This window comes from Gobio gobio (genome assembly GCF_949357685.1).
Source record: "Gobio gobio genome assembly, chromosome: 11".
Lineage (NCBI taxonomy): Eukaryota > Metazoa > Chordata > Actinopteri > Cypriniformes > Gobionidae > Gobio > Gobio gobio.
This window is the reverse complement of record NC_137104.1, coordinates 49,677,547-49,701,326: the sequence shown is the minus strand read 5'-3', so window position 1 is coordinate 49,701,326 and position 23,780 is coordinate 49,677,547. Positions and strand designations below refer to the sequence as shown.

The following is a 23,780-nucleotide window of genomic DNA, read 5'->3' as shown; positions in this document are numbered from 1 at the left end:
CTTATCTTTAATAAGAATCAGTTCATATTGAATTCATACAGTGAAGACTATGCAGTGTTTTAGTAATACACTTGATTATTCAACTTCTGTAGCATTTCTTACTACATGTTAAATAAACCTACCGTAGCTGAAAAAAAGCTTTGTGTATTTGCTCTTATGTTTTTGTCCTAATGTTTGTAATTTGCTGCTTTGTTCTTATTTTAATAAGAAAAATAAAATAAAAGCAGCTATATAGGGAACATACATTTTTTTACCCTAGGATGGGACAATATCATTTATATCGGTATACTTTGATGTTGCGAACACATCAGAACAATAACGAAGCATGGAGAGTAAGTCCATGATCCAAGTTGTCTTAAACATGAGATGTGCTTTATATTAAGCACATCAAAATAAATCCTAAACCTTGCCCTATATACCGTCAGAGGCGTTATTAAAGAGGCCCAGCAATATATGTTGCTGCCGTTGCAGCAATACTGACATACTTCTTTTTTTAATTAAACAAAGTATTAAAGTGATAAAGAAAGTGGTTAAAATGAATAATTAAAGAGTTGTATCATAGGTTAGTGCATGTGTACAAACTCATTGAGCTCTGGTGTTCATGCAAGCTCACTTAAATCTCCTATTAAACTCGCATCACTTCCAGTTCTATTTCTACTGTACATTTAAATACATGTGACACGAAGGTCAAAAATAACTATAAATGTATACGAATATAAATTAATCAACAACAAAATAGAGAAATATGATAAAGTATTGCGCAATCGTCAGCTCTAGGTAGTGGCTATGAGCCGCTTCTCCCCTCTCAAACACACACAGGAATACATTCGTTCAGTTTACGGCTCCAAATAGCTTACACGTTTGCTTGACTCCTGCCAGAGGGAGGAATTATTGGCCTGACTCTGATCTGGAAGGTACGGCGTGGGTGTGAGGACTGTGTGGGGACCAATGGCTCCCAATGGGATACAGCCCTTAAATCCCCCCCTTTACCTTGCTGCATGTGCAACAGAACACCACCCACATTCACTCGAGTCTAATTTGATAAATCTAAAGAGCGGCTCGATCCAATGGATCCGAGAGAACAAAACTGCTCTTTGTATTTTAATAGTGCAGACGTTTTTGTAAAAATCCATGCCCGTGTCTGCTGAAGCACAAAACATATTAATCATTCTCTTCCCTGAAACGCTGAACCGAATGGCGTGCTGGGGGAAAGACAAAGAGAAGCATAGAAACTACATGAACAACAGACGCCGGCGGTGCTTTTAAGAAGAACTGAGAGCAGAATAGGAGCAGGGTGCAAGAAACCACTTCGGGCCAACAAGGTACGGATGCTGGAAAAGTTCAAAGGTCTATGAGGTGAGCTAAATGCACCGTACTTCCAACACTTTAGACGTTGACTTCCATAAAAGGAAGTTTTGGAGGAAATGGTACCTTGAAATTGGAACGGCTCAATTGGGGGGGGAGGGGGGGGGGGGGGGCTGTATGAATGAAATTGTGATTTTTTCAGATAAAAATGTAATTAAACATCATTTCAAGAATGCTGTGCTTGTTTGTACACTGTAAAAAAAAAATCAGGTCCTCAATTGAAAATTTTCTAGTGAGCGATCACATCTAAATTTTTCAGTTGGCCAAATTGAATTTGTGAATTTATGCAATTTAATTCAAGAAATTAAATTTGGCCAACTGAAAATTTTAGATGTGATCGCTCACTAGAAAATTTTCAATTGGGGACATATATATATATATATATATATATATATATAATTTGGTGGTGAATTATATATAATTCACCACCGTTGGTGGTGTTCTTCTTCCGCTCAGGAAGTCTATGGCAGCCCATAGAACCGCCTCCAAGACATTTATGAAATTTGGCACACAGATAGAGGTCAGTCTGAACTGTCACCATAGCAAATTTGGAGTCTCTTACTCAATCCCTTTCACTTTCGTTTGTGCTTACAACTTTTAGGGCTTGCCAAAATGAACGAGAGACTATATCGCTGTAATGCTTTAGCGTATTTTGACCAAACTTGTTGAGTTATGACAACCATGACCTGAGGCTACCTGCACAGTTAAAACTGCCCCCCCTCCAAAAAAGTCAAACGAAACCAAATGTTCCCATATGGGCCATTTTAGGCGTCGTACATGTACAATTTTGTCGGAAAATGCTATATTTTATGAATGCATTGACGTATGCATCTTCGGCACCATGCCAAAAATTTCGGGACAGCGCCACCTTGATTAAATTAGCCTATTGAAACTTATCTTAATAGATCCCTTGGGTAATGCCGATAACTTATGTTGCATTTCCACTGTGGTCAGCTCGGTTTGCTTTGCCACTGCAGTTTAGTACCGTTTCAAAGTGGGTGCGATTATAGAGAGATCGTTAGTTGCAGCACCACCTCATTTACTGAACACGATACAGCCATTTCTTTTTTCAAGTTACGTGCGACAGTCGTTTAAAGCAGGACGTTGAAAAAAAATTGTGCGAACAAATGATACTGCAGTGACTGTTTCTGACTATTTAAATCGAGTGGGTTTGGTGCATGCAAATCCAATGACACTGGTAGTAGCGATTTTCTCTGGCCAAACAAGTGTTTACAAGTCACATTTTAGTGTTGGTACGGCTTGGAACCTCAACCGAAAAAAAAATAAAACTCTAAAAGAGTATTAAAGAATATAATATAAAACACTTATTTTTCATCACAACTGTACAATTATAAAAGTAATATTTCTCTTACATCTTAATTTCTTCATTTTCAAATGTTAAACCATTAGATTTTTATTTGGCAGCCATTAAAGCTTTTCTTTTATTGATAACCGCTTCTCATTTCAAGTATGGGAAGATGCTTGGCGCACGATGCGTTCCCAAATGCACATTAAATCAACCCAAAAATCAGCCATTTACTGCAAAAATACTGGCGAAACAGTGCTGCACTTCACCCTGAAACATGCAGCGCATACATTTATTTAACTAAATTGAAGCCTTTATGATTTGATAAACACCCACAGCCCTACTAGAAATGGTACTTTTCGTACAAGGCTCAGACTTCATTTTAAGTAACCTTTTTGCTTTGTGGGTTCATTTTGAAAACTGGTATGGTAGAAAGTAACTAAGCAAGGAAAATGAAAGATAGGATATAAACCAAGCAGGGTTCTCATTTCACTTGGCGTATGGCTAGCAGACCTAGACATAGAAGCCATAATAGATGCTGAATGCTCTGCAGAATGCAAAGGGTCAAAGGTTGAGGTGAGTTCAGGCCTCAAATGGTGTTGGATGCCAAGGATGAGTGGATACAACCCTCCGGTTCCGGTTTCATAAATTGATGTGAATTTGCTGCCAGAACCTTCCCCTACGTCCGCTTTAAACATTGTGCAAAGGCAGCATGTTGATGGTGAAGTGTCTTTGATTAACTTTAGGCATCCAGGAGTTTTCAACCCTGAGTACAGCGGCAATCTCCAAACGTACATACAAGGATACGGTATTCGGTGACAAGAGGAAAGCGGTAATGATGGCCTCAGATGAAAATCTCTTCCTCCAACGAGAGGTCTTGAAAACTTTCAGTGCCCAACAAATTGGCATTGGTTGGTTTCATGGCCAGTTGAAATACTTGAAAAGAGCAATTTAAAAAACCTATATATAGTTTTTAACTTTTGCTTTGAATATAAACTCTAAAATATAGATAATGGGTTTACTTTACTTCAAAAGTGTTTGCCGATTAACAATTTCTAAAATAATATAAAATAGAACTTAAACCCATCAAAGTGGGAACCTCCAATGGAAAGAGAAAGGGAAAGAAAATAACACCGGGAAAGGTAGGCTGTTTCCCCCCAACTGAGGTGCATTGGGTCATAATCATGCTGTGCTGCAACTTATAGATCCAGCGATACATGGAAAGGCTGTCAATCCTAGTAAGGATGGGGTTGGGAAATAATAGTTTCTTCCCTAAATTACCCTCTAAGAGCCCAGAGCTGCTAAAATTCAAGCTTTTTTCCCTGCCATCAGATTGACCGCAATCATTTGAGATCCCATCTGGAACTCATCAGGCAAGCGTTTGGAAATGGCCCAATCATGAAATTAAACTTTGGGATTACCAAAATTTAGAGAGCAAAGCAAATAAAATTCACCTCGAGATATGTGCTCGGTGTCTCGGTTTTCCGAGGAGTGGGTGGCACAGATCCCCGGAGGGGGAGGCTGGGTTCCCTCTTAACTCTGGAGCAATCTGGACACCTGACCAGTCGGCATTACAGGTTGTGTTTGTTTTACTTTGTACGGGAAAGCAAACAGGGCTCTTTTCTTCAGACAGCGTGGGCCGAAATCTTTCCTAAATCTCTGGGTGGAAATGACAAAGCCAGTCCTTACCTTCCTGAGTGAGATTTAACCACCTGAAGAAACTCTCTACACCACAAAACCTCCTGAACATGTAATTACCCTGACATCATTTGGGACTGGAGGAAATCGCTAACTAGATCCATCAAATGCTCACCCATGTCCTTCAGCTACAGCGAGTCTCTCGCATTATAAATCCAACCGCATATGCAAATATCCGGCCCTAAATAAAACCTCCCAATTAAAACAAAGCAGTCGCCATGCAACCACTGAGGTCAGCGAAAGTTTTTAAACGTGCCTGATTCTACCAAGCTGCAAAGGATGTAAAGTTTCCTCCGCTCATGACAGCTCCTCAGTGGGTCACTGGACCGGAATCTGGAATCAGTCAGTCGATGTGATTAGCAGACGTGACCTCGATCCGCTACCTGTCACTAGAGCTTTACGTTAGAGCCCAGAGAGAGGGCCGTTCTGAAAAACCTCAAAAGAGAATCACTCATCCATGGCTTACCACACACTGGAAATAAGATTTCATCCGTGTGCCTGTCGAGCAGACAGCAGACACAGCGCCCTCTATGGGATGTGTGCGCACAGTGCAAACTGACTTTCTGAAAAGGCACATTTACCACTATGAAAATATTACGAGGGTTATATGACATTCAGAATTGAATTAAGAATTTCTTTTACATTTTATTTAAAAAAAAAAATTGACAGACAGATAGACAGGATGAAAGTAGGATAGACAGACAGAGAGAGATAGTAGGATAAATAGAGAGACAGATAGACAATGAAAGAAAGAAAGACAGACAGACAGACAGACAGACAGACAGAATGAAAGTAAGATAGATAGATAGAAAGTAAGACCAAACAGAAAGACAGACAGAATGAAAGTAGATTAGATAGATAGGTAGACTGAATGACAGACAGACAGACAGACAGACAGACAGACAGACAGACAGACAGACAGATAGATAGAGACAGATAGACAATGAAAGTAGGACAGACAGACAGACAGACAGATAGATAGAAAGTAAGACAAAACAGACAGACAGACAGACAGACAGACAGAATGAAAGTAGGATAGACAGACAGACAGACAGATAGACAGAATGAAAGTAGGATAGACAGACAGACAGACAGACAGACAGAATGAAAGTAGGATAGACAGACAGACAGACAGACAGAATGAAAGTAGGATAGACAGACAGACAGACAGACAGAATGAAAGTAGGATAGACAGACAGACAGACAGAATGAAAGTAGGATAGACAGACAGACAGACAGAATGAAAGTAGGATAGACAGACAGACAGACAGAATGAAAGTAGGATAGACAGACAGACAGACAGAATGAAAGTAGGATAGACAGACAGAATGAAAGTAGGATAGACAGACAGAATGAAAGTAGGATAGACAGACAGACAGACAGAATGAAAGTAGGATAGACAGACAGACAGACAGACGGAATGAAAGTAGGATAGACAGACAGACAGACAGAATGAAAGTAGGATAGACAGACAGAATGACAGACAGACAGACAGACAGAATGACAGACAGACAGACAGACAGAATGACAGACAGACAGACAGACAGATAGATAGATAGACAGACAGACAGACAGACAGACAGACAGACAGACAGACAGACAGACAGACAGACAGATAGACAGACAGAATGACAGACAGACAGACAGACAGACAGATAGACAGATAGATAGACAGACAGAATGAAAGTAGGATAGATAGATAGATAGATAGATAGATAGATAGATAGATAGATAGATAGATAGATAGATAGATAGATAGATAGATAGATAGATAGATAGATAGATAGATAGAGACAGATAGACAATGAAAGTAGGACAGACAGACAGATAGATAGAAAGTAAGACAAAACAGAAAGACAGACAGAATGAAAGATAGATAGACAGACAGACAGAATGAAAGATAGATAGACAGACAGAATGAAAGATAGATAAACAGACAGACAGACAGACAGAATGAAAGATAGATAGACAGACAGACAGAATGAAAGATAGATAGATAGACAGACAGAATGAAAGATAGATAGATAGACAGACAGACAGACAGAATGAAAGATAGATAGATAGACAGACAGACAGACAGACAGAATGAAAGATAGATAGACAGACAGACAGAATGAAAGATAGATAGACAGACAGAATGAAAGATAGATAGACAGACAGAATGAAAGATAGATAGACAGACAGACAAACAGACAGACAGAATGAAAGATAGATAGACAGACAGACAGACAGACAGACTGAAAGATAGATAGACAGACAGACAGACAGAATGAAAGATAGATAGACAGACATGAAAGTAAATTAGATAGATAGGTAGAATGAATGACAGACAGACAGACAGAATGAAAGATAGATAGACAGACAGACAGAATGAAAGATAGATAGACAGACAGACAGAATGAAAGATAGATAGACAGACAGACAGAATGAAAGATAGATAAACAGACAGACAGAATGAAAGATAGATAGACAGACAGACAGAATGAAAGATAGATAGACAGACAGACAGACAGACAGACAGAATGAAAGATAGATAGACAGACAGACAGACAGAATGAAAGATAGATAGACAGACAGACAGACAGAATGAAAGATAGATAGACAGACAGAATGAAAGATAGATAGATAGACAGACAGACAGACAGACAGACTGAAAGATAGATAGACAGACAGACAGACAGAATGAAAGATAGATAGACAGACATGAAAGTAAATTAGATAGATAGGTAGAATGAATGACAGACAGACAGACAGAATGAAAATAGATAGATAGACAGACAGACAGACAGACAGACAGATAGATAGAACAGAAAGACAGACAGTATGAAAGTAGATTAGATAGATAGACAGACAGACAAACAGAATGAAAGTAGATTAGATAGAATGAATGAGAGACAGACAGACGGACAGAATGAAAGACAGACAGACAGAATGAAAGTAGATTAGATTGATAGACAGACAGATAGACAGAATGAAAGTAGATTAGATAGATAGACCGAGAGGCAGAATGATAGACAGACAGATAGATAGACTTTAGATGTAGTTCATCCTTTTAAAATCACTACTGCTAAAATATTTAAGCTAGAACAAGACCTAGATAAACATTTTAGTCAACCTATTAGTCAGACTCAAAACTTAAACACAGACTCTAATTAAAACAGATTTAAAGAAACTCCCAAGTTTGAGTGTTAATCTTAAAGCTTCAAACTTCTGCTGGACCCAATACGGTCACGCCTCGAGAACAAACTTACAAACCAATCCACTTCATCTAATTAAAAGACATCAGTTTAAATGACGTCACTCTACAGTTCAATCTGGTTTTTATCACAAATCTCCCATCAAATTACCCACTTTACCACCTGTTGCAAACTTAAAACACACACACACACACACACATCTTTCTAGGCTACTGTGCAGGGTCTCAGTCTTTGAGAGCGGTAGCTGCTCGGCCGGCAGGAAGCTGAAGTTGCGGCCGTGAGCCAGAGCCCCTTTTCCCCTTAATTCCACAATGTGTCTTCATTCATCTCGAAGAGCACATGGAAAAGCCATTGCGGGGGAAAAGCCCCTTCCTGCCGGCTCGGTCTCGGACAGACGCTGCACTCGCGTATTCCCTCTCCACTCGGCTAACAGGAAATAGCCCTTTATTACAAAGGGGGGACGTGAGGATGAAAAACAGGGGATTTAGAAGTCTGGAGTTTTATTTGTAGACAACTTGTGTTGAGAGCTGCGAAGGGACGGAGAGGCAACCCAATCTGCCGTCCCCAGACAAGGGGGGCTAATTTAGCGTACGCCAAACGGCCGCGGGACCACCGCCGATCTGTGAGGCGCACGCAGAGACGCCTGACAACACCGCCGAGATCAGGCCCACAAGCTCCTTCAAAGAGCGCTGCCTGAGGGGTAAAAGACAAGACTGACAAGCTAATGAGATTCACACCTTCTCATCTCCATATGAGACCACCGAACAGAGCACAAACTATCAGAGAGAAGCCACCATGTTTAAGATAACAAGAAACTGTTTTAGCAATGCATTTAATATCTGGTGCGCTGCAGTGGGAAATTATGTATATTTTAACTAGAGGGATGGGAGAAAGGTCCAGTATGATAGAATAGTCGTCTAGTCAGTTTTTGTACACCTAGTTGACTATTTCTATTGATCCCGGATGTTGACTAGCATGCTCATCTAGATTTAGCTTTGATATTTTTAGCTACACTGATATAAAGAAGATGAAGTTTTAGAACTGCATTTTAAAGCCAACTTTTTACCATACTTTTGTTTTTGTGTGCTAATAGTCAAATGGCAACTGGTACCACACATCATGATGCGACAGCACTGCAATATTCCAGTCACGCTTTTTTTGTATAGCGATTTTCACAAAGAATATAATTTCAAAACAGCTGTAAGATGACATTCAGAACCACAGTAGCTATGCTTCCATCCAAATTTGTGAATTTAACTTGAGCAGAAATTTGGAATATCGCATAAAAGATTTGCGAATAGAGCAGTTTCTATCCCATGTGTTCAGGAGAACAAAATCGTTACTTCCTGTGAAACAGGTGCAAGATGTTTGAGAATGCAATTTATTCGATAAATGTGCTTCCATCAAAGTTTATGCCTACAGGCATATCTGGATAGAATAGTAATAATAAAAAATTTCGATCCAGCATGTTTTTTTTGGCAATAGCCAATAGCATAGCTAGTAACAAATTTAGCAAGTACATAACCAGCCAGTATTCAATACTATCTGCTTACCTTAGCTCGATTTACAACTTGTAATAATGTTTTTAATTCCAGTGGTACTGGTGGATTTCCGCAGGAAAATCAAGCATGTCTTTGTGTCATTACTTCACATCTGTACACATAAAGAAGGTGTCCCAGGCTATATTGCGTGTGAGGATGTTGGAGGTGGAGATTTATAGCCTTTTCTCACAGCAATTGATATAATTAAACTTATTTTGACGGCGGATCCAGAAAGGTTCAAATGACAATCTCCAGTGACAACTGGAGATTCACCCGTTGTAAAATGCAAAAGACTTCAGACTTTTGGAGTGGCTACAGGAAAAAAAGAGACTGCAAACTGGCCTATGCGAAAACGAGGTTAAAAATGGCTTTTGAAAGGTGGCATAAACTCTTAAACTTTTCTGCTGGACAGGTAAGACATTTAAATGGTTCAATAATGTAACAGAAGCCCACTTGTTCGCTTAAAGGGTAACTTCAGTGATTTAGCATTAAGCTTTGTATTTAAACTGGGTCATTTATGCAGTAGAAATGTGATTTTTTTTTTATTTATTTGGTGCCTTCTAGACTGAGAAAAGACAGAAAATTTACTTTTGTCTCATGTGGATGAAAGACAACTCCCAGAATGCACTTGCTTCGCTGCCCAACGAGGCCACTCCGTACACCGTCGTTTTGATCTTCATAGTAATACAATCATTTCGTTCAGTTAGAGAACAAACACTACAATTAAAAACTGAATGTGTCTTTTCAATAAAGTGTGAGTGAGCCGAACGAAAGTCACGGCACAGACGCAGCAGGAGTCAGATTTCATTCATCACGAGCAGAGCTGAGCAGAGCTGAGGTAAAGTTAAGCGCCAGTCTAGCACGTTTTCTGATCGCATATGGAAGCTAAACTATCACAGGAATTCATTGAAAAGTTGAAACACTCACTTTACTCTGCACCGCGCTCCGTTATGATTGTCTGTGCGACCGTCTGTGTCTTACATTCTGTTCCTGTGGGCGGGTTGATAACACACGGAACAGCTCCATCTAGTGGCTGTAGTCTTTAGCCTCTGGCCAAAAAATCCTCCGATGACGTAAAATGACGATATTTGCAGAAATAAAATGCATAATTCTCTCGTCTCAGGGGGATATGAGGGGGGAAAGTACCATAATTTGAATATATTACCGGGTTTCTACTGATACAAAGCCTAATGCTAAATCACTGAAGTTACCCTTTAATTCATACAGTTACGGAGTTCTTTGTTGTGCCTTTCTCGTTTTGCTCTGTGCATTATGGTAAATATTTTGCGCTAGCTATGAGACGGAGCAATTCATCTCTACTCCACATTCATTTAATCATCGTGATTTATTGCAATGCTTTTTTCCCCTGGTCAGAACAAAAGTGGATGTTATCTACTTAAAATTATTATGTTGGTAATACTTTCAAAAAGTATAATCTGTGATTCTGAATGAGTATCCACACCAGCGCGGTGACTGACAGCCGCACATTCTCCTCAAAACATTGGATTCCTCCGCGCTGTGCCGTGCCGAGGCACAATTCACTTAAAGTTAATAATTCCACGAATAACTGCAATTGCAGATTTCAAACAGAGATGGCGACAAAGACGAAAAACTACAGACTGCAGCTTTAAAATATGATTGGAATATACAGTTCAGTGCAACATGTGCAGTTCAAGTCTGTCATATCATAATTGTGTGCTTTGGACATGGCTTTTAATGGTGAGGCTTTTGTTTTTGTAATCAGGCTCTCAAAAATTATATGGATTTAAATGTATCAGCCAATATATCGGTTATCAGCTTTCAAATACAAAGAATGATCAGTATCAGCCAAAATGTTCATATCGGTGCATCCCCAGTAAAATATAATGTTCAAAAAATATGAGAAAGTAATATTAAACAATTCTTTGGAATTTTAAGAACATTTAAATATTTGGTATGTTGCAGTTTGACCACTCTTGTAAATTTGCATTATTGCAAACTAAAATGTTATTTTTTTGTTGACAAAACCCCCCCCTATGAAATAGCTAAAGGGTAAAATGGACTAAAATGAACAAATATGGCATGACAAAATATTGACTTCATTCAGAAGGACAAAACATGGTAAAACCCTCTCCAAGATGTTGCATCTCTTAATTCATCCCCTGATACAACAACACTGATAAATGCTCCACAATAACACTCAAAGTTGAGCTTATTTCATTTTTTGTTCATGTTGTCATTAAATTAAAAGAACTAGAAGAAGCCTCCAAAGATGACGGAAATGTAAAACATTTAAGCACTCTTACAAACTAAATAATGACAGCACTCATGGTTTCTGATACATTCTGAAGGACTATGAAGGGGCATTAAAAAGTCACTCTGAAATCGGGTCTCTACCCAAGAACAATAACACTTCTGCAAAACATTCCTGGTCGGTAGCAGATTGCCAAGAACAGTTTTGGATGGCTGCTGTGTTTAGGTTGTACGGCCTGGCAAATTATCCAGACCGCATCGTGCCAGGGTTCAACGGTTTTCAATGATGCATGTAAATTAAAGAGCTGAAGAGGAATTCTTTAATGGTCCTAGATGTAAATATGAGACGTTACAGAGCTCCTTACTGCGGAGGTGCATCACGGTCTCCCTTTGAAAAAGCCAACAGAGACATTACAGAAATGCGGTAACGTCTGACAGGCGTAAGGGAACGGTATCAAATACTGCGGTTCAGACACTTCCAGCTCAAGGAACAGGACAAAAATCTTTTTCCTTTACATGAAACATTACACAACTAACCATATTCCCCTCTACGGAACAATGAAGTAATCATGCTTGTGCAAGCGTAGCACAAAAAGCCACCGCTATATTTAAATTGAAAATGAGATTTTTTCTTACTGAAATCATCTTTAGTCTACTTGTCATTCAGCAGTTATTCAGTATCATGTCATCAAGCAATAGATTTCCATTTCTTCTTCAACTGTAGACTAAAGTTTACACTAAAGTATAACTTTCTCCTCAGCTGTCGGTTGACTAGAATACCTGAATAAAACTGTGATTTGTAAAACTGGACATTTTCCCGCTATTTCTGTCTTTGGGAAGATATATTTCATATAGCGTGCTCACACGCTCCAAAATTCCCTCAAGTAGTCAAATGATACATTTGTTATGCATCCAAATAAAAGTCAAAAGAGTTGAAAGTCAAATGGCCATCTGGAAACAAATGATAGGAGGACGGCATGCAAAGGACACATCGCGACAGATGCAGGTGCACCAACAACACCTGGACACAATGGTGATATTCAGACTCGCTGAACTGGAAACTGCAATTTAATGGAAATAAGAGTTGAGCACAAACACATTTCCATGGATTTTCTGTCACCTGAAAGGGATTGGGGTCCAACAGTCCGAGACCACTAGTGAAAATGCTCCAATTTAGCATTCTTTTCTCTCTATTTGATCACAATTGATGTTATAAATTGCATTACAATTTGAGTGAAAAGTTGCTTTGAAACATTGAATTACAGCGCCACTGAAGCTGATATGAACAAAACCTGATGATCAGTATGATCTGAGAGGATCTCATGCTTCAATAGTGCTTTAACCTCCTTAGCTCTGGGACCATTTTGGGGGATTTCTGCCTGGATTTGGCACTAGGTGCAAAAGTGATAAACAGTATGTTGTCTGAGCTGTAAAAAGAGGTGCTTTTTGATTGTTTGGTTATTCATTTTTTTTTTTTGAAAGTGTATAACTCAGGCCCTGTGTGCTCTAGCACCCTGCAGACAGTTTTGGCTGTTTTCACTAGATGGCAGCAAAAGTTTTATTCAAATGGAGGAATATTAACGTTTTTATGTAATTTCCTTCTACCCAAATCTCTCCAATATACAAGACTCCACATATCTAGTTGTATAAATGCAATATATCCCAGTGTCAAAATAATTTTTTCCAGTGTTTGCTGTAGGGCTGGTCCGTTTTCATTTTTTGAGCTTCGAAGCTTCTGTAGTAATCAACATCGAATATTCAAAGCTTCGGAGGGAAGGAGCTGAACACATCCTTCTCTCTAATAAAGGCTGGAATCTGGAGGAGCGGCGCGCCTCACGCAGGCTGGGCACTATATGCTCCGCAAACGGGCAATTAACTAGTGATACAAAACACACAGGTCTGTTACGTCCCAGTTTTTATATATTATAGTATCTAGTAAAAATAATTCTGTTCAGTTATAGAACAGACTAACTAGAGCCCCTATTTCTGCCCCTGCCTGGGGCCGGGCTTCGGGTCAATTTTCAATTTCAATTTTCAGTTTTTTCTCATTTATTTATTTTTGAACACATTTACTCAAAAAAAAAAAAAGGTTCTATATGGCACTAAAAGTGGTTACAAAAAGTGATAGTATAGGCCAAACGTTTAAACCAACATTGTGATTGCTTGAAGTGTTTTATATCTATGGATTTTATTATAAGCAAGACGTGTTGATTTAAGAGGATAAATGGAGCAAAACGTGTGTTGTTAACTCACTGTCCGCTTGGTCGTTACTTTAAAAAACAAAAACTTTAATTTAACAAACAAAAAAATGCTTTAAACATTTTTCTAAATCAACTTAATAAAGACACAAAACGAAACAACTAATTTGACATTAAAAACAAAACTGAACTATTTTAATGGCTGCAACGATGTGTAGGCCCAATAGGGAGGATAAAAAAAAAAATCACGGGACTCGGGCCGATAGTTTTATAGTGGTTTTATAGTGTAAACATATGCAAGCGCGAATGAGAGCCGTTTTGAGCAGGATGCCAGGTGTTCGCGGAAAAAAACAACAACAAATATTCGAATCACAAATTTGAAAATCGAATACCAACCCATCGAACAAATATTTGAATATTCTGGTCCAGCCCTAGTTTGCTGACATATGCTGGAAACAGCCAAAACTGCGGGGTGCTAGAGCACACAGGGCTTGACATATACATTTTCAAAAATGAATTTATAAACAATTCAAAATCATCATGGCAAATGGTGCACATCTGAAGCGTCTCAGCTGAAGGAAATAACCCATTATTTATTGGCCAATTTTTCTTATCGGGCCAATAACGATAACATTACAAATGAACATATATTGGGCGATATATTGTGCATTACTTTTAAAGATATATAAATATTTAAAAATCCAAACCTTTGCTCATTTCCATGGCAAACAGAAAATAAAATTCAACAAAAAATGTTATCATGGCAACCATAGTTCCCACAAAAAAAAGGCATAATTACTACTGTACATCCATAAAAATGGATATAGGATCTGTTTCAAACAGTGTAAGAAACAGGATATTCGTTTCTTTTTCATTTTTTATTGGCTGTAATGGCCAATATCATATTCCCAGAGTTAAGACGGTAGATTTTGATTCTTTAGATGTCTGCAGGCCTTTCAAACTAAATCAGTTTTTAAGATGTTGATTGTTCTTGCCCTGGGCTGCAGATGATGGACAGATTCTTACCTCTTCATCAGACGTGTCGTGCTCATACTCGTCCACCTGTGAGGAAATCTTGAGGCCGTTGTCTCGGTCGGACACAACACTCTCTTCTCCACCCTCCTTCCCAGAGGATTTTCTCTTCTTCTTCTTTTCCTTTGAATTTTGGCCAGCACTCTGCAGAAAAAATTAAACCACATTAGTGGTTACCGAAACCTCAGCTTATGAATCCAAATACGAAAAAACGTTTTTATAAACAGGACTAAAAATAAAATATTTACCAATTTATAAATATTTTCTATAAAACTAAACATCTTAGAATAAAAAAAAAAAAAACAGTTTACTGTAATTTACGTTTGTGAATATATTTATACACTAAATGGTAGTATTTGTTGTACAATCTTTACCTTACGTAGAATTGCAGATTATAATTTAAAAACTCATATTACACTAATTTACATTAAAAATTAAAATTGTTATTAAAAACAATACAACAGTGAAAAGTAAAACATCGTAAGTTACATTTACATTGTTCTGTAATTACTAACAGCACAAAGTAACTTTAACTTAAATTTTACAGTGTCCCTGTAACACATCTTACATGTACTTACTTTAATAACAACCAGTGTTGGGGGTAAAGCATTACAAGTAACTTGAGTTGCGTAATCAGATTACTTACTCAAGTAACTAGTAAAGTAACGCATTACTTTTCAAAAAAACTTACGCAAGTTACTTTCACATTAATTTGAATGACAGCTCATGTCCCCATGTTGAGAAAAATCGAGAGTAAGTGCAGAGGCGTTGTGTGTAAACATGATGGTTATTGTAGTTCCAGACTAAATGTGGGCATTTATTCATCTCACTTGCACAAAGATTCTGTACTCCTCAGAATGAATAAAATCAGTCAAATGCAAAATTAGAGTACTATGCAAACCTCCAATAATTAAATGTTAAATAAAACAAATATAATCTACCTTTATTGACTAATGTCTTGCTGCTGACCTTTGATGATTCAGTTAAACCAGGAGCAAAACATTTCTAGATTTTTTTGTTTTTATTGGTAAAAAATTCTCTCTCTCCTGCATCCTATTCTTCCATTATCCAGAATGGAAGCACAGCAGAGCTGCGCCCTCTACTATTCATGCGTGAATATACATTTTTACCTCAGCCTGAGGCTTATTATTTCAATTTTGGTATGAAGAGGTCTTTACATTTGCCAAAAAATATAACTTGTTATAAAAAACACACCCAGCCCAGGTGAGAAAAAGTAACGCATAAGTAACGCAAAAGTAATGTAACATTACTTCTCTTAAAAAGTAACTAAGTAACTCAATTAGTTACTTTTTAAGGGAGTAACGAAATATTGTAATGCATTACTTTTCAAAGTCATTTTCCCCCACACTGGTAACAACAGTAAATTACAAGCTACTAACCCTAAACCAAACCCTAACTCTAACCTAAATCTTATATTAAGTGCATGTTATTATGTGCATAATTACGCTGTGACAAGGGTGCCTTAAAATAAAGGGTTACACTTTATTTGAAAGTGTCATTGCTAGTGTAATTATATACTTAAGTATTATGTTATAATAATTAACTACATGTACTTACTATAGGGTTATGGGTTGCATGCAATTATGTACTGTTTTTTTTAAATAATTTACTGTTATTACTATGGTAAGTACATGTAACATATGTAACAAGGACACTGTATACTAAAGTGTTAACTTTAAAAATAAACTTTCTATAGGGTTAGAGTTGTGGGCTTGGTTTAAGGTCAGTTACCTGTAATAATGCTTAATTTGCATCGTAGGTAGATGTAACGTGTACCCACGACACCTTAAAATTGGTTACCAAATAAAGGTGTAACCCAGTACGACATAACTTGTGTAACTCTAGCTAATGTAACGTGTACTGTAACAAGCACTAGTTATTGGCATAGCAATGGTATGCGACTAGTATGTGCAGTGCATTGTGCTTAGTTGTCATTTAAAACATTAAAAACAATGCAAAAATTGTGCATAAAAAGTCGTAATTTGAAGACGTTTTTAAAGCGTGCACTTTTTTCATGCTGTTGTAAAATAACAGCGCATTTTCCAGAGATCCTTTTTTATGGCAGCATGAGAGTCTACATGTTTCAGATATGCAGGTTATTTCTTTTTGTGCACAAACTTCCTGTGGGTGATTTACATGTGCACCGTTGAAAAGCAGTCACCAGAACCTCACATCCTGCCTGAGACACCGGGACAGCGGGATGAAAGCTCCCAGTACCGCCTGTTATTTACCACAGGACATCAGTCACGAGAAGGCCAAACGGACTGAAAATCTCCTAACAGGGTGGAGAGGAAGAGCAGCTTTGAGCCGCCGCGTCTCCCACGAGCCCGAGATGGGGCAGGTGAGCAACCTGCGCTGATTTACGGCTCCTTAACGTCCCGCTATCTCTTGGACTGCAGAGCTAAGTGAAACACTTCCTCCCTGAAGCCCAGTTAAATCCACATCAAGACGCTCGAGCCCCGCGTTCCTGAATGCCTCGTGCTGCCCGAGGGACAGCCAATTTTTCCGCTAGCGCTGAAGATCTAAAAACAAGCTGAAGCAGAGTTTTGGAAAGGAAGAGTTGGGGGAATGACACCGGTTGTTCTGAGTCATTAAACCGCAGGCCAAATCAGGACGTGACCTGTTAGGATAAGCAGCCAAATCGAATATTCAAAATTAACTTGCTGCCAATACAAAATTGTGAATATCATTTCGTCACGTTTCAGTTTCATTGTGCTAGTTGATTCTTCCTCACATTGAGTATAAAAGCATTAAACAGATGTTTTCTCTGATTTGAACAAACACCACTGAAGTTTGTTCATGAATCACTTCAAACCATAAACTAATTCAACGATTCCCTTGCACCTGAAAGTGATCATGGAAGTCATTTTGCTATATATTTGAATGTTTTAGTAAGGAATATATGCAAGCAAATTTTGTTGTTTATGACTATGCTTTGTTATATTGATGAATATAAATGAAAATGATTAAATGTTACTCGTCCCTATGTTCATTAATGTAATGGAAAAACAAAACAAAACACTCAAAACATACACTCAATGTATTACATTTTCATATAGCATTCAAAGATTTAGGGTAAGATTGAAAAAATAATAATAATATGCATTCAGCAAAAATGCATTAAATTGATGAAAATTTGTAGTCAAGACATTTATAATGTTATAAAAGATTTCTATTTCAAATAAATTATGTTCTTTTAAACTTTCTATTCACCAAAGAATCCTAAAAGTAAATAATTTTTATTAAAACTAAAATGTAATAATAATGTATCATGGTTTCCACAGAAATATGAAGCAGCATGATGATAATCATAAATGTTTTCTGAGCTAAAATCATCATATTAGAATGATTTCTGAAGGATCATGTGACACTGAAGACTGGAGGAATGATTTGATAACAGGAATAAATTACAGTTTACAATATATTCACATAGAAACAGTTCTTTTGAATTATAATAATATTTCAAAATATCACTGTATTTTTGATCAAATAAATGCAGCCTTGGTGAGCAGAAGAGACTTCTTTCAAAAACATTGGGCCCTATTTTAACGATCTGAAACGCAAGTGTCAAAACGCGAAGCGCAAGTAACTTTGTGGGCGGGTCTCGGCTCTGTTGCTATTTTCCCGGCGGGATAAATGGCTCTTGCGCCCAGCGCAAATCTAAAATGGGTTGGTCTGAAGTAGCTTCATTATTCATAGGTGTGGTTTGGGCGTAACGTGAATAAACCAATCCGAGCGTCATCCAACATTCCCTTTAAAAGCAGGTGCGCAAGTTCCATTATGGATTGCTATTATTATGGCGTATTTACCAGGCGCACGCCAGGAGCGGTTCACAGCCGAGGAGACTGATGTGCTTGTAAGAGCAGTGAAAGACAGAGAAGTGAAGTTGTAATGTTGTACATTATGGTTAAGGTGATTTCACAGTCTTTTTTTTTTCAGTCTTTCAGTCTTTTCAGTTTTTCAGTCGATTTTTTTTCCTGGTTCTTGACGGACAAACCAATTTGTCAGATGTCCTTATATACATATATGTCTTGCCACTATTGGGCAAACAGTTCTTATCCTTAATTATTACAATTAGCCTGAATCATTTGTAAGCTAGATTTATGCCTATTTTTTCACATCTTCGTGGCACACCACAATGATTTCCGTCATCTCATGTGTTAATATTTTTTTAGTGTAACAATTTATGATTTGCAAAAATAACTGTTGCATCTGTGTAGATTACATGAGCAAAGTGTATGCGCGTTGTGCACGCTATACATTATGGTCAAGCATGCGCCCTTAAAATAGCATAATGAACAACGCGCAACGCGCCACTGACTTTAGACTAGGTTTTTTCTGGTCATTGGCGCAATTGTTTAATGGAACAGCAAAATAGCACCAGGGATTGTTTGCGCTGGAACACGCCTCCTTTTTTGCGCTGAACCGCCCAGGGAGCGCAAGTTCATTCACTAGTTTAGCGACGTGCTTCTGTGGAGGGAAAAACGCGCTTTGCGCGGGTGCAAAATAGGAATGACACATGCGTCGGTGTACAAAGTCAATTGCGCTGGGTGCAAGATAGGGCCCATTATGTTAGTGTTTATTTATATACATACATTTTAATGGGTACTATAATGTGCGCATATAAACTATCAAATATACTTGCATGCGTTCATTTAGTTATTAATTTAGTACAATAGTGTGGAAAACATGCTTTAATGAGATTTTACTTTTTTTTAATCTAATTTGCAATAACAGATGAAATTAGTAAAAAAAAAAAAAAAGTAACACAATTTCAAAAAACCTTTCAGAACAATCACAGGAAGAGATAAAGGTGAAAATGATCAAAATATTTCTCTAATATATCACCCAGGTCCAATTTGCCAGACATTCACAGGGATACAGAAACTCCACACGGGAAACGAACACACTTGTTTCTGACTGCAAGAGTCCGGTAATAAAAGAAGGATGTGGGGGCAGAGAAATCAGCTTTTGACAGATGATTTGACCAGATGATGTTCGAGCGGCCAGAACAGAAGAGCTCACGGTGTGGATTCAGATTAAAAACAAGCTCTTCAGGACGTCTGGCGGCGTGTGGCCTGACGCCAGCACGACCACAAAACCCACGTGGGCTGAAGATGTTGCAAACCAAAAGCATGACAATGGGAGTTTGAGTCTCGAATGTTACAAATGACAGACGATGCATGAATCAGACAGAGAAAGGAACGCACGCGCGCGCGCACACACACACACACACACACACACACACACACACACACACACACACACACACACACACACACACACACACACACACACACACACACACACACACACACACACACACACACACACACACACACACACACACACACACACACACACACACACACACACACACACACACACACACACACACACACACACACACACACACACACACACACACACACACACTACAATGCAGGTCAAAAGTTGGGAAAAACATTTAGATTTTTTTTAATCTTTTTTAGGCTCAACGAGGCTATATTTATTTGATCAAAAATACAGTAAAAACTGAAATATTACAATTTTAAAAATGACAGTTTTCTATATGAATATATAGTAAAAAATTTATTTATTCCTGTGATCAAAGCTGAATTTTCAGCATCATTACTCCAGTCTTCAGTGTCACATGATCCTTCAGAAATCACTCTATGATAATTTGATGCTCAATTATCATCAATTATTATTGGTGCTCAATTAATAATGGTTCTTATTTTTTATCAATGCAAAAAAACATTTTTGCATGTATAATATTTTTGTGGAACGTTATAAATGTCTTTACGGTCTTTTTTGATCAATTTAATGCTACCTTACATCCTTAATAAAAGTATTAATATTTTTTATTTATATTATTTCCCACAAACCTTTGAATGATAATGTATTATGGATCCCCAAAACAATTAACCACTGTTTTCAATATTGATAATCATGAGCATCAAATCATCATATTAGAATGATTTCTGAAGGCTCATGTGACACTGGAGACTGGAGGAATGATGCTGAAAATTCAGCTTTGATCACAGGAATAAATTACAGTTTATATTATATTCACACAGAAAAGAGTTCTTTTGAATTATAATAATATTTCAAAATATTACTGTATTTACTGTATTTGATCAAATAAATGCAGCCTTGATGAGCAGAAGAGACTTCTTTCCAATAAACATTATATAAAAAAGAATGATAGTGCAGAAGCCATATATTAACCTATGGATTTTACTGGATACTATAATATTTGTGCATTATTACAATTATTACAAAATACTCCCCAAGCAATGTATTGTAATAATATTCCAATGAATGCACGAGAAAATGCACTGACAGGCTTTTGGAGCACATCTCCTCGCATCCGTTTCGAACCTTCAATGCACACGAACGTTTGCACAATAACGCGTTTTTAATGTCAGTTGGCGGACTGTCCCGGGTTCCGCTCCGAAGGCCTCGAGTCGCTCATTATTTCGTTTGCTTCCTCTGAACTGTGGTTGAGTTATTGAGTGAGTTGCGGATGGAACAATCCGACGCCACTCATCAACATTCACGCTGATACTTAATTAAGAGCGTGGCTACTCAATTAAACGTGTCCCGTCTGGCCCGTCACGTGTGTCAGCGATGGAAGCGGACCAGCCGTGTCTGCAACGCGTGCTGTGCGTGGGCGTGCGTTAGCGAAAAAGCAAGTTTGGCGGTAAGATGAGCCCCTCTGGTCTTTTCCTCCCCCGTCCCGATGTCATCTCCCACCCCCTCACGCGGCGTGAGCGCGGCCGCTGCTGGATCAGACACACGGCTGCAGGGGCGGCGGGGAATCTCGCAGGAATCATAACGTCTCCGGCAGCCGCATTAACTTCTGCCTGGTGTGCATCAGTCAGAGTCGTGATCCATCTCTCAGAAGACCCTCAACAAAAGAGTGCAGGGAAAAAACACGCCGGGGGGCGGATTAAAAAGTTGAGACAGGAACAATGCGTCCCACGGCCTCCGCTGCAACGCCAGACAGAGATTTCAAAGCTGCGAATTTGATAGTGTCCCGCTGTAAGTCAGACACATCCGCTGGTGCGCAACACTTTGGCCCTGAACCTCACACTGGAGGTGCTGTTGATCCTGACAAATGAGAGCAGAGAGATCTGGGATAGCTCCATGAAGAAAATGTGCTCGCATGTAAAGGGGCCTCATACTACACTAGTGATGGACCAGATGACCAATATTATCAGCCGTGGCTGTTAATCATGACCACATTTGGTCGCCTTTACAGAAGCATTAGCTCTCCCTGGGTACACACTAACAGTCTTGTCAATGTACAACAAAGAATTTTTTTACATATTTTTAGAAAGCCATTTGTGGCACAAGACTTTATAAGAGCCGTTGGCTCACACGGGCTTGGTTTCGAATCTCACTTTCATATCAACACTTGGTTTTCCTATAAAATAAAGGGAAAAAGCCCAATAAACAAATCCAATTTTACAAATACATACACACACATACAGTACCGTAACATTACTATTTTTAATGTCTTTTTAAAGTCTCTTCTGCTCATCAAGCCTGCATTTATTTGATCACACAGGGGGAAAAAAAACAGTAATATTGTGAAATATTACAATTTCAAATTCAGAAATCATTCTAATATGCTGATTTGATACTCAGTTATTTATCAATGTTGGAAACAGTTGTGCTGCTTAATATTTTTGGGAACTTGTGATACTTTTTTCAGGATTCATTGATGAATAAAAAGGAAAAGAACAAAAAAAAAAAGAACAGCTTTTATTAAAAATAGTAAAGATTTATATTGTTAGAAAATATTTCTATCACTTCTATCAATTTAACAAATCCTTGCTGAATAAAAGTATTAATTTCTTCAAAAAAACCCACTTTTGAACGGTAGTGTATATTGTTGCAAAATATTTATATTTTAAATAAATGCTGTTCTTTTTTAGTATTTTTTACTTTTGATTAAATCAGAATCCTGAAAGTATCACAGGTTATGAAAAAATATTAAGCAGCACAACTTCTAACATTGACAATAAATCAGCATTTCTGAAGGATCATGTGACACTGAAGACTGGAGTAAAGATGCTAAAAATTCAGCTTTGCATCACAAATAAATTATATAATAAAGGATATTAAAATAGAAAACCATTATTTTAAATTGTAATAATATTTCACAATATTACTGTTTTTTTTTCTGTATTTTTGATCAAATAAATTTAGCCTTATGAGCAAGAGAGACTTCTTTCAAAAACATAAAAAATAGTAATGTTAAATATATAATTTTTTCAGTTTAACGCAGGGGTCTCCACACTCGGTCCTGGAGGGCCGCTGTCCTGCAGAGTTTAGCTCCAACCCCAATTAAACACACCTGAACCAGCTAATCAATGTCTAACTAGGGCCTTGTAAGACACTGATTAGCAGGTTCAGGTGTGTTTATTAGAGGTTGGAGCTAAACTCTGCAGGACAGCGGCCCTCCAGGACCGAGTGTGGAGACCCCTGGTTTAACGGATTCAAAATATTTAACGCAATTAATGCAGCGTCAGTTTTTATATCAATTTTTGCCTAGCGTTACATTATATGATCACGCTTTTATTCATGTAAATGGTTTTAAAGGTCCTGTTCTTCGTGATCCCATTTTTCAAACTTTAGTTAGTGTGTAATGTTGCTGTTAGAGCATTTATAATACCTGTTAAATTATAAAGCTCAAAGTTCAATGCCAAGCGAGATATTTTATTTAACAGAAGTTCCCTTTCAAAGCCTACAGCGAACGGCTGGTTTGGACTACATCCTGGTATTTCCTGCTTTAATTACGTCAGTAGAGCAGTTTGTCGACTAACCTCCGCCCACAAGAACACGCGAAAAAGGGGGCGTGGTCTTGTTGCTCCCGCGTGGAGAATAGGAAGTGTTGCGTTCGGTTGCGTTCGTATAGTTTGTTTGTTGCCATGTCGTCGAGACGCTGTTATTTTCATCCCGGAGTCAAGTCACCTTTGTTTGGCTTTCCCAGGGACGCTGTACTTAGAGATCATTGAGCGCATGCATCCCCGTTATGGTGAGAGGCGTGACCTTTCCGGTAACGTGCGCTCTGCGTGCCCTAAGCTGCTGTCGAATCACAACACGGGAACCGCTGGCACAATCAGAACTCGTTACGTGTTTCTGAAGGAGGGACTTCATAGAACAGGGAAATCTTTCA

General features: G+C 38.2%; 1 protein-coding gene across 1 annotated transcript in view; it reads right to left on the bottom strand.

Moving 5' to 3' along the window:
• Nucleotides 1–23,780, bottom strand: part of bop1 (BOP1 ribosomal biogenesis factor) — a 105,249-nt gene that overhangs the window by 71,946 nt on the left and 9,523 nt on the right. Inside the window, exon 3 of the mRNA XM_079829862.1 lies at nucleotides 14,564–14,713. Coding sequence (XP_079685988.1) covers nucleotides 14,564–14,713 — 150 coding nt within the window. The remainder of the gene's footprint in view (nucleotides 1–14,563; nucleotides 14,714–23,780) is intronic.